This window comes from Rhineura floridana, chromosome 7 (genome assembly GCF_030035675.1).
Source record: "Rhineura floridana isolate rRhiFlo1 chromosome 7, rRhiFlo1.hap2, whole genome shotgun sequence".
In the NCBI taxonomy this organism is placed as follows: Eukaryota; Metazoa; Chordata; class Lepidosauria; order Squamata; family Rhineuridae; genus Rhineura; species Rhineura floridana.
The window spans coordinates 112,370,307-112,382,555 of NC_084486.1; the positions used below are offsets into that span (position 1 = coordinate 112,370,307).

Here is a 12,249-nt window from a genome sequence, read left to right on the forward strand (position 1 = left end):
CTGCATCAGTCTGTCCCACTGCTGAACAGGTCATACTGTTAAGAAGTTCTTTCTACTGTTTGCTAAATTCTTTTTCTTGTAATTTGACCCCACTGATTTAGGCCCTGTGCTCTGGAGCAACAAAAGACAAATTTGCTCCATCATCTATGAGACAGCTGTTCAGATATTTGAAGATGACTACCATATTGGCTGTTAATCTATTCTCCAGGCTAAACATATTCATTCCCTTAACCTTTCCTCATCAGGATTGTCTCTTGACCCCCTCACCACCTCTATGACCCTCCTCTGGACACATTCCAATTAGCTGATATCCTCAAACTGCAGTGTGTAGAACTGAGCACAGTAGTCCAGCTGAGGTCCAACAAAAGCAGAATAGAGGGGTACCATTATTTCTTGTGATCCAGACAGTGTTACTGGTTGATGCAGCCTAGAACTGCATTAGTATTTTTAGTATCATAAATGCTAAAGATCACCCCACAGTGAGTGGCTCAGGGGTTACATGCCCTGCCACCTGTGCAGCCGTGGGCAAGCTGCATAGTCCCAAGGAGCCCAGTTGCCCCTCAGCTGGCAGTTGCAGACAAGGGGCTGGCTTCCGCAGTTATGGCAAGCTGAGCAGGCCCTAGGCAGCTGGGGAGGACTAGCCTCAGAGGGAGGCAATGGTAACCCCCCTCTGAATACCGCTTACCATGAAATCCCTATTCATAGGGTCGTCATAAGTTGAGATGGACTTGAAGGCAGTCCATTTCCATTTCCCAAATTTGTATTTAGGTTGTGGTCTACTAAAACTCCTAGATTCATTTCACATATTGTCAATCCAGATGTCACCCATCCTGTACTAGTGCATCTGATTCTTTCTCACAAAGGACTAATTTCTGTTGAAATTCATTGTTAGTTTTGGCCCAGTTCTCCATTCTACCAAGATAATTAGCAGTTTGGTATCATCTGTAAAGTGGGTGAGCATCCCCTCTACTCCTTCATCCAAGCCATTTATTTATTTATTTATTACATTTATATACGGCCCCATAGCCGAAGCTCTCTGAGTGGTTTACAGCAATTAAAAACAATAAAAAGAAATATACAAATTTTAAAACACAAAAAACAATTTAAAAACACAATTAAAAACAATTAAAAACAATTTAAAAACACAATTAAAAAAAATTAAAAACAATTTAAAAACACATGCTAAAATGCCTGGGAGAAGAGGAAAGCCTTGACCTGGTGCCAAAAAGGTAACAGTGTTGGAGCCAGGGGCACCTTGTCAGGAAGATCATTCCATATCTCCCTCTACCCACCACTACACTAATTAGGACCCCCTCAAGTCTCCCCACTTGATTCTGAGTCCTCTCTCCCAGGAACATAACTCAAGACCTGCCAGTCCCACAAAAAGCCAGGAAATCTACAAAGCAGGAGCCACCTCAGCCAGCCAGCTTATGTATCCTCTCCAGGGAAGGGACAGGTGGATGAAATCAGCAACAGCTGGCTGAGTACCTGGGGGCCTGGTCCTGCAAGGTGTGGCAACCTGCAGTACAGAAGTCCAACAGGGAGAGGGCAGTGGTGGTAGCCCAGCAGCAGCAGCAGCAAGCAAGCAAGCAGGCAGGCAGGCAGGCAGGCAGCTGCAGCAGATGGCTTTCCCTCTTCCTTGGGCGATGGTAGTCCCCTTCTTCCTGCAGGTACTGGGTCATAAATGACCCTTTTCTCCTGGGTGATGAGGAGCCACTGTTGAGCATGATGGGTATGTTCCATCAAAGAGCGACAAATAGGATTGTAGCCTCAGTGTGCTCTCTCTCTCTCTCTCTGTGTGTGTATGTGTGTGTAAGGAAAGCATAGGAGTCTTCTCACAGGTATAATCCTGTTCTATCACACCCCCAGTGACAAATGTTGAGTCCCTCTGCTGTGGCTAAAACATGGAATTGCTGCCTATGGGAATGGCAGGGAGTAGCTGGATAGTACACAACTGTGGCCATTTTAGGATCATCAGCTCCTGTATTCCCATCAGTTTTCTATCACCAGCATAACAGGCAGAATTTCAGATCTTCACACAAGAAAAAGATTCAAATGTTGATTATTTGCATGTGCTGTGGGTGTTAAAAAGCTCAGGGCCCATTTACAGTCAAGTTGTCTAAAAGTATAATTCAAACCCGAGGTAAACATCCCATGCAGTTGTGTATGAAGGAACTCAAAGAGTCTGGATTTCTTACACATTTCACAATAGGAAGAACTTGAAAGCACAGATACGTATGCATTTTAACCATGTATCTTTCAGCATAACTAACTACTGCAACATTTCATACCCTATATGGTCAAGGGCGATGACCCTAAAATTGTGAAAATGAACAAAATTTCTCTCTCTCGGCCCTCTGGCCTCCTCTGGACCACCTGAGGCCGTTCTCTCGCATGAGAAGTCGTTAGACCCCCGTCACCATCCCTTGTATACGGCTAGCTTCTGCCATCTTCCCCTTTGAGATCCACGACTGAGAAAAGAAATGGGAGGAGGCGTACATATGCTCGCCAGCCTGAGCCTCCACCCCCCCTTCCCCTTCCATACAAGAGGCGGGCATTCGGGTGGCGCTCTGCGAGCCGGCGCGTTCTGGCCAGCCAGCCATTCATTCCCACCCCTTCCCAGCCGGTCCGCCAGCAGGTGGCGGTGCAAGGACCGGAGTGGGCGGTGGAGCTCCAAGCGGACGCAAGCGCGCGACGATTGGCTTCTGCGAGGCGTGACGTCAGAGTGGAAAGAGGCGGGCGCGAGCAGTTTTGCTCGGTGCGTGTGAGTGGCCCAGCCCCTCTTTCCTTTCCTCTCTTCTGCTCTCCCGCCGGGCGCCCGAGGGATAGTTACTTAGCGGTTCTGAGGAGCCGCTGTTGTTTCGGCAGGGAACCGCCGCCGCCGCTCGGGTGCCCGGGGATCAGCAGCTGCCCACCTCTCTCCCTCCCTTCCTCTCTCGCTCTGCTCGCTATGGCCAAGGAGGAGAAGAAGCCCTTCCGCCAGTCTATGGCCGAGTGGCGGCGATTCATCTACAACCCGAACAGCGGCGAGTTTCTAGGGCGCACGGCCAAGAGCTGGGGTAAGGCAGGCGAGGGGGCGAGCGGAGGAAGAACGGGCACGCGAGGAAGGGACCAGGAAGGGAAATGAGGCGCGGCGTGGCGCGGCGGTAGCAGCAGCCTTGCCCAGCAAGCAGCCCCCCCGAACTCGTTGCACCGCAGCCCTGACTTGACGGGGGGCCACGAGGCGGGAGGCGGGCCGGGAGTTCTGACACACGCCGCGCTCGAGTCTAAAATAGACGGGACATGACAGCGCGAGGCGGCAGGAGGAGGAGAGGGAGGGAGGAGGCATTTCAGACCCACCAAAGAGGTGGCTTTGCCGCTTTTCCCTCCCTCCCTCATCTCGCCTTCTCGGAGAGAGGAAGCTGGCTGGGCACAGTCCCGTGCGAGTGTGGGCCCCTCGTGAGAAGGAAAAAAAATAAAGAGGGGGGGCTGCCTTCTTCACGCGTGTCCCCAGCTGACTCGCCGCCCTCCTCCTCCTCCCCGTTGCATCGGGGTTACGGAGGGACCACCTTCTACCATTGTCAGGCTCCTCCTTCCTGGCAAGCTGCGTCAGCGTGGACGGGGCAGGGTCCTCCTAGGGAGTCCCCCCGCCCCATGTCAGGGATGCAGAGAGAGGGGAGGATTCTCCTCCTCCATGGCTGCGCTTCGCCCGGGGGCTGTTGCGGCTCCTTTTCGCGGACGCAACTCTTGCCAAGCGCTGCTGTTGGCTGCGAGGTGCCTTTCCCTCGGTTGGTCGGGTGGAGGAAAAGCCTTCCAAAAGCCCACTGGATGTCGGTTTTCTCTTCTTCTCTGTAGCCTTTTGCTTCCACCAGTAGGTAACTCCATCCAGCCTAGACTAAGTTCCGTGGGTGTTTGAAAAGCCGCCAAGCATGTGCCTTCATCATTACTTCTCAAGCACTGTTTTCTTCCGTCGTTATTTTTCAAACACTCTTTTGTTCCGTGGGGCTAGTTGTTTGAATCCAGTCATATATATCTACAGAAGGAATGGATTGATACATTCATCTAGATTATAGTTAGGTTCTAAGCGTGTTTTTTTTTTTTTACCCAGTTTTTTGTCCTGAAATTTTAAGGGTGAAGTTTCCTTGGGTTTTGTTTAAAGGAAGTGTAAATTGAGGAAGTTGCAGAAAACTGCCTTTAGAATCATGGGAAGCAATATATTGATTTTTTTCTTAAACTATTTCTAGCCCCCCCCTTTCCAGTCAGTGCTCCTCCAAGGCAGCTTGCAACAATAAAAATATCTAAAATATGCACTTGAGGTGTAACTCAAACCAGATTCAATGAATGCTTGACTGTTAGCTCAAACATAGTGCTGATTGTATACTGTTGCTCATTTTGTTAGTATGTGAGCTTTGAGCACATGCTCTGAAATAATGAGGAAGAACCCAAAGCAAACTCTACATGTGTACTCTGTTGCCGAGGCCATCTGTCAGGAGAGGGCTTTGCTGTGATGTGAGCCTTTTTTCATTCACTTGGAAGTAAGATCCTCCTAGTTACTTTGCAAGTTGAAGACTGGAGAGGAAATTTCCACTATGCACTCTGTAGGCAGACACTCCAATCACTAGGTTTCATTAAAGTGTGTGGGTTGAACAAGCGGGAAATGGTAGAAAAGAAGGACAGTGGGATGTGTGCTGATACGGCTTCTGTTATTTATGAAAAGTACTTCAAAACCTTTAAATCATGTGAAAGAGAGGCCATTTGATGTAGTTCTTTGAAAGCATTGCTTGTGCTTTTTTCTCTGGCTGTGTTGACTGAAATTTTAATACTGCAATAAATTTGTTTGAACAATTTGTTACTTGTTTTGGTAAAATGATATTTTGTAACTGGTGCCCTGGGCTCCTTCTGGGAGGAAGGATAGGATATATATTTAATAAATAATAATAATAAATATTGATAATATCATGAATAAATTTCATAAATAATCCTTTGGATAACTTTTAATTCTTTTAAAACTTTTAAGTGGTGTCACTTATGCTTAATACATATTGTATATCTGAACATGGAAAATATGGTCAATGAAGTCTTTGAATAGCTCAGAATACTACAAATACATTTTACGTATTTTCCATTTTTCGAAATGGAACTAAGCTACATTTTACCATAATTTGACCTGATGGATGGGTAAAATCCAACTATGAACTGAAACATTTCCTACTTTCGCAGTTAACTGAAATTATCTAAAGAGATTTTTTTTAACAGAATGGTGAGAGAAATTGTGAAGAATTAGGAACAAAGCATCCCTATATAATAGAAAACAGTTTTGCCCATATGAACTGATATGGTTTACAGCTCTGCTGTTGTTGAAGAAGGGAAAGTTTTTAGTAGATGTGGGCTTATCTGGATTAATTTTGTTGAAGCATCTAAATGTGATTTATTTATTTAACCCTTCCTGTCAGTGTGTAAAAAGCTTCCAAGGGAACTTATAGGTAAAAGCAATTTTAGCCTTTTATAGGAAGTGCAAGTTATGTTCCAGTTTTTCTCCTGCCTCTGTACTTTCCGCTGTAACTTGTTTTACTCTGGCCATGCTGTAGTGTGTCATCCATTTACTGTTCTCTTTTTAAAAAATGCACGTGTTTAGTATTGCTGAAGAAAGGGAGTGCAAATATAAGAATTTTGCGCCTCAAAAGGCCAGTGAGCAAGAAATAAAGATTATAAATGCTGCAAAGAAGGGATACCTTTGCTGGTGTGCTTTCACAAAATGTAAAGGCTGTGTGAGTGCTATTTCCAGTCTAGAAGAATTTAAAATTTTGCAAACTACTGTGGGCATTTGCAGTGGGAGGGACTAGACTTCTGGATGGATAATACCTGCTGTGATATCACCAATAGGTGCTCCTATGAAACTGCATTCCAAATGTTCATGAATAGCAGTGGAAAGAGGGAGGCCTACATTTCCTCAAAACAGCAAATTTCAGGGTAGATCAATTTACAATGAATCAGTAACTTTACTAATGGTGTATTAAGCTAGGTTTTATGTGAAATCTAAATTTAACGCAAATTAAAGGGAAAACATTCTCTACGTATAAAGAGAGAAGTATAAATAAAGTATTTTCCTTTTTAGGTCAGATGTGCTCTGTGGGTTGATCTTAGGCTGGAAACCAGAAAAATAAATGTTAGCAAGTAATTGACCTACAATTAATGAATGGGATGTTTGCTGCCCCCCAGTCCTGATTCAATGAAATATTATTTTTGAATGGCTATCTTCCATCTTGTGGAAAAAATACTGATCTGCCCATTAAGTTCCCAGCACTTGCTTCTGGAAATTTCTGTACACTTATCAACTCCATGCAGATGTTATTTTCATCTCTAAGCAGAGCTTGCTGCATAGCAAAAGGCTTGTGGCTAGCAAAAGTTTGTTGGTGATTTTTAGTCACTCCTAGGTAATTTAAGATTATTTAGCTGTCTGTATATCAGTGTTGGGCAGAGCAATCCTAAGTATAGGAAGGTGGCAGAATTTAACACTGGCTTAAGTTACCCTATTCCAAACCCGTTCAGGAGCGGGCTACTGCTGGCTAAGCTGACCCAAGCCTGGCAGAGGGAAATTGAACCTTTAAAATAGAGTTTGACTTCCACCACCCTTTTTCCTGGTGTAAGTTCCGCTGGATTGCTAGGTTGCGTGACTGAGCTGAAAGAGTTTTGCAGTAGAATAGGTGAAAGTCTTTTCTTGCCCTTGCCATGCCCCCAGAATGTCCATGTTTGGGGACTTACCCAGCTTACTTTCTATCAACTGAGCCCTGGCTCAGTCAGGACAGCCCAAGATGCACCTATTCTAAACTCACTCATTTTGGTTTTGCATTGTGTGGTTAATTATTATGAAAAAATGACATGTGCTGCCTTCAAGTTGATCCTGACTTAGGGGCGACCCTATGACTAGGGTTTTCATGGTAAGCGGTACTCAGAGGGGGTTTATCATTGCCTTCTTCTGAGGCTGAGAGGCAGTGACTGGCCCAAGGTCACCCAGTGAGCTTCATGCCTGTGTGGGGATTCGAACCTTGGTCTTCTAGGTTGTAGTCCAACACCTTAACCACTACGCTACACTGGCTCTCATAATTACTATAGCAACCAGTTAAGATGCACTTTGATTAGGAAATGCCTGAATTATAAAGGGGAAACTTGATTTAAACTGTGGTTCTTGTGGAGATTTAAGTTGCTGCTTTAAGTCCTTTATATAAAAAATTCCATTTTTGTGGATAGATTATGGGAAAGTGTGATTTGCTTATAGTCAATGTACTGGAGAAGGGCATTTGTATCCTCCAAAACTTTGTAAAGACTGCACATTCCTATTGCAGTAAACTAATCTGGAAAGTCTCCAAAGCTATTACATTGGGCTTTATGACTTTTGGGGAAGTATTCTGACTGCTTCGAGTTAAAGGGTGTCAGAGCAAAGGTGGCTGTTTAGCTCAGCTCTCATGACTATTGAGAGAAGAATAAAATTGAGGTGTTGGGGTTCCCAGTCCTCTGCCTATTGTGGCTACTGGCCACAGTACTGAGTGCCAGTCATTCAAGATTCTGGCAGGGCTGTGGAGTCAGTACGCCAGACCTTCGACTCCGACCCCTCTATTTTTCTACTGTCCGACTCCGACTCCTTCATAAATGGCAAATGTATATTAACTAGTAATAACACATTTACTGTAGTAAAATGGTAGCACAAGGCATTTCATCACCACCACATGAATCCAGAGCTTGGAAAAGTTACTTTTTTGAACTACAACTCCCACGAGCCCAATCCCTGGGGCTGATGGGAGTTGTAGTTTAAAAAAGTAACTTTTCCAAGCTCTGGATTCATGTGGTGGTGATGAAATGCCTTGTGCTACCATTTTACTACAGTAAATTTGTTATTACTAGTTAATATACATTTGCCATTTATGAAGGAGTCGGAGTTGGAGTCGGTACATTTCTACCAACTCCGACTCCACCCAAAATTGCTCCCGACTCCACGACTCCGATTCCAACTCCACAACCCTGGATTCTGGTATGAATTTGGGAAATGTTTAGTACAGGCTTGTAAATAACCTTTCAAAAGTTACCAACCTGCAGTCATTATTATTATTATTTGCCTGCTAAAGGGCTAGAAGCTCATGTAACCTTGCTGCTGTTTCTGTGATAAGTATGGAAGTGTAGGATACTACTTTATTAGCAAGGTGGTTAAAAATGCCTAAATAAACAGGCTGGTGGACAAGGGATATAGCTGAGGAACTGATAGCCACAGACCAGGTGGATTGACAGGGTATGGAGTGATCTGACCTGCCGCTTCTAGTCCATTCAGTCAGCTCCATAGAATTTCTGGTCATATATGGTTACCCTGTCAATTTTTTAAATACAAAGCTGGAGCGCTATATGGTCATTCTTTCCCCATCTGCATTGGTTGCCGCAGATTATGCAGCAGAATAACATTTCTGCGTCTAAAGGGAACTTTCTGTCGTGTTAGAAATAACTTGAAATCTTGCTTATTTTTTTCTTTGTTTTGATATGCGAGGCGAAAGTTGGGAATGCTTTGATCATTCTTAAGTAGGGTTCTAAGGAAAAAGTTAGTGATCAAGCTAACCTGTGACAAATAAACATTATTCCAAGCAAACAAGAGACACTCACATTGCTTTAGGGATAGAGCTTGTAACAAGCTGCCCATAGTGCTGCTTGTGTTTATATAGGATTGTCCTATTAAGGCTGCATATGAACACACTCGTACTCCCTTTTGCTTTTAAAGACCTAGTGAATTTTTAAAAGATATGTGTAAAGAGGGCCTCTTGCTCAGCCTTGAATTTTAACAGGATTGTGCTCGGCCCTTTATTGTCGCTGCTGGGCCCATACAGGCATTTGCAATAGCCTATGGGGCTGAGCTCATGTTTGCAGCAGCATATAGGATGGGGGCAAAAGAGCAACTTGTGGACTAGGCATTGGGTAGTCAGCTCCTGAACAATTACTGTAAGGACTGTCTTTTACCACACAAACTTACTTGCAAATTGATTTCCCTTAGAGTCTTTCTCCAAGTCCCGCTGCCTGCAAAGATGGTGGATGGAGACGGGACTCTTCCCATGCCTTTTAGATTTCCTGGTTTTATTTCTAATGTTGGCTTGTACACTGTGCTGGCATTTTTACTTACTGGTTTTATATATTGAAAGGTTAAGACAGTGACCCGGTTTGCACATCACATTAAATCATAGTTGAAAACAAACTATGGTTTAATGTAAACATGCAGTGTGCTGATGCTGAAAAGTTTTTGTTCTGCTCCTCCTCATTCCAGTTGTGCTGCTGGGAGAGTGGCTTGTTATGATATCCAAACCTGTGCTCATGTTTTTATTGTTTTATTTTATGTACAGTGCCACGTGCATCTGATAGTGCTATATAAATTGATGATGATGATGATAATTTGTTTCTCTCCAAACAAATGACAAAGCCGTAACCAAGGTTTGTTCATGGCTTACTGTTCATGGCTTATTTGATAAGAAGCAAACCATGAGCCTGGGTTTGCACATCACAAGAAGCAAGACTTTGGCTTATTGCCCAGTAGCACAGTAGGAGTGTGTGAGAACTTTTCAACAGTGTGCACCAGCATGCTCTCTGCATTCATGTTAAATCATAGTTTGTATTTAACTATAGTTTAATGTGATGTGTGAACTGGGCAGTTGTGTGTATGATACATATTATCAACTTTTTGCACCGCCTGCAGCATGTACGACTATCTGCCTGTTGGACAGAAGTTGTGGGTGTGCTCTCGGTGCAATGAGCTCCTGGCTCTCTGGGAACGACTTCATTTCCTTGAGGCCAAGGTAGTGGACCTGGAAAAGCAGAGAGAGGCAGAGAGGTGTGTGGAGGAGGCCTTCAGGGACGTTATAGCTGTGTCCCACTCCAACGATGATAGCTCTCCTGCTATCATGGAGAACGATGGTCTCGGGGAAGGAGAGCATCCAGCTGAGGAAGAGGGAAACAATCCCTTAGAAGGGACCCATTCCTTGGGGGATGAGCAGCTATCCTCTCGTGCCAAGGATATATCTCCAGGGGGTGGAGGGATTCTTGTAGTGGGTGATTTGATCATTAGGAACATAGACAGTGGGGTGTGTGATGGGCGTGTAGACCGCAAGGTGTTTTGCCTGCCTGGTGCGAAGGTTGCGGATATCGCCTGTCGTTTAGATAGTTTGGTAGACAGAGCTGGGGAGGAGTCAGTGGTCGTGGTGCACGTTGGCACCAACGACATGGGGAAATGCAGCCGTGAAGTCCTGGAAGCAAAATTTAGGTTGCTAGGTAGGATGCTGAAAGCCAGGACCTCCAAGGTGGCTTTCTCTGAAATGCTACCGGTTCCACGCGCAGGACCAGCCAGACAGGCACAGCTTTGCAGTCTCAATGCATGGATGAGACGATGGTGTCGGGTGGAAGGGTTTGGATTTGTTAGGCACTGGGGAACATTTTGGGACAAGCCGGGCCTGTACAAAAGGGACGGGCTCCACTTGAACCAGAATGGAACCAGACTGCTGGCACTTAAAATTAAAAAGGTAGCAGAGCAGCTTTTAAACAGACTGAGGGGGGAAACCCAACAGGAGCTGAGGAAGGTCTGGTTCGGAATAAACCTCCCCCCTGGGATAAAAACCAAAGAAATGATGAAATTTTAAAAGGGGTAGGCCTAGAAGTAGGTATTGTGAGAGCAGGGGCACAGGATATCAATTCAGAAGAGCAAAATTACCACAGGCCAAACCAGAAGTGCCAAAGACACTTGAAGAGAGACACTGCTTACAAGTGCCTGTATGCTAATGCTAGGAGCCTCCAAACCAAGATGGGAGAACTGGAGTGCTTGGTCTTAGAGGAGAGCATTGATATAGTGAGCATAACGGAGACCTGGTGGAATGGAGAAAACCAGTGGGATACGGTTATCCCTGGATATAAACTATATTGGAAGGACAGGGCAGGACGTATTGGTGGCGGAGTTGCTCTATACGTGAAAGAAGGCATTGAATCCAGCAAGCTCGAAACCCCAAAAGAGGCGGACTCCTCCACAGAATCGTTGTGGGTGGTGATACCATGCCCCAGGAGGGACTTAATACTGGGAACGATCTATCGTCCCCCTGATCAAAATGCTCAGGGAGACCTTGAGATGAGGTGTGAAATTGAGGAAGCATCCAAACTAAGAAATGTGGTAGTAATGGGTGACTTCAACTACCTGGACATAGACTGGCTGCATATGTGTTCCAGTCATGACAAAGAAGCAAAGTTTCTAGATATTCTAAATGACTATTCCCTAGACCAGTTGGTCATGGAACCGACCAGAGGGACGGCAACCCTGGACTTAATCCTCAGTGGGGACCGGGACCTGGTGCAAGATGTAAGTGTTGTTGAACCGATTGGGAGCAGTGACCACAGTGCTATTAAATTAAACATACATGTAAATGGCCAATTGCCAAGAAAATCCAACACGGTCACGTTTGACTTCAAAAGAGGAAACTTCACAAAAATGAGGGGATTGGTAAAAAGAAAGCTGAAAAACAAAGTCCAGAGGGTCACATCACTCGAAAATGCTTGGAAGTTGTTTAAAAACACTATATTAGAAGCTCAACTGGAGTGCATACCGCAGATCAGAAAAGGTACCGCCAGGGCCAAGAAGATGCCAGCATGGTTAACGAGCAAAGTCAAGGAAGCTCTTAGAGGCAAAAAGTCTTCCTTCAGAAAATGGAAGTCTTGTCCGAATGAAGAAAATAAAAAGGAACACAAACTCTGGCAAAAGAAATGCAAGAAGACAATAAGGGATGCTAAAAAGAATTTGAGAAGCACATTGCTAAGAACATAAAAACCAACAACAAAAAATTCTATAAATACATTCAAAGCAGGAGACCATCTAGGGAGGCGATTGGACCCTTGGATGATAAGGGAGTCAAAGGTGTACTAAAGAACGATCAGGAGATTGCAGAGAAGCTAAATGAATTCTTTGCATCTGTCTTCACAGTGGAAGATATAGGGCAGATCCCTGAACCTGAACTAACATTTGCAGGAAGGGATTTTGAGGAACTGAGACAAATAGTGGTAACGAGAGAGGAAGTTCTAGGCTTAATGGACAATATAAAAACTGACAAATCACCAGGCCCAGATGGCATCCACCCGAGAGTTCTCAAAGAACTCAGATGTGAAATTGCTGATCTGCTAACTAAAATATGTAACTTGTCCCTCGGGCCCTCCTCCGTGGCTGAGGACTGGAAAGTGGCAAATGTAACGCCAATCTTCAAAAAGGGATCC

At 44.8% G+C, this 12,249-nt stretch overlaps 2 protein-coding genes across 2 annotated transcripts in view; one reads left to right on the plus strand and one right to left on the minus strand.

The window, feature by feature from the left end:
* The first annotated feature begins 2,770 nt into the window (after nucleotides 1–2,770).
* ATP1B3 (ATPase Na+/K+ transporting subunit beta 3) overlaps nucleotides 2,771–12,249 on the plus strand; it is a 47,886-nt gene continuing 38,407 nt past the window's right edge. Inside the window, exon 1 of the mRNA XM_061636914.1 lies at nucleotides 2,771–3,059. Within this exon, the coding sequence (XP_061492898.1) occupies nucleotides 2,951–3,059 (109 nt within the window). The 5' untranslated portion in view covers nucleotides 2,771–2,950. The remainder of the gene's footprint in view (nucleotides 3,060–12,249) is intronic.
* Nucleotides 2,784–12,249, minus strand: part of TFDP2 (transcription factor Dp-2) — a 152,638-nt gene continuing 143,172 nt past the window's right edge. Inside the window, exon 13 of the mRNA XM_061636907.1 lies at nucleotides 2,784–4,012. The gene's annotated coding sequence lies outside the window, so the exon portion shown is untranslated. The remainder of the gene's footprint in view (nucleotides 4,013–12,249) is intronic.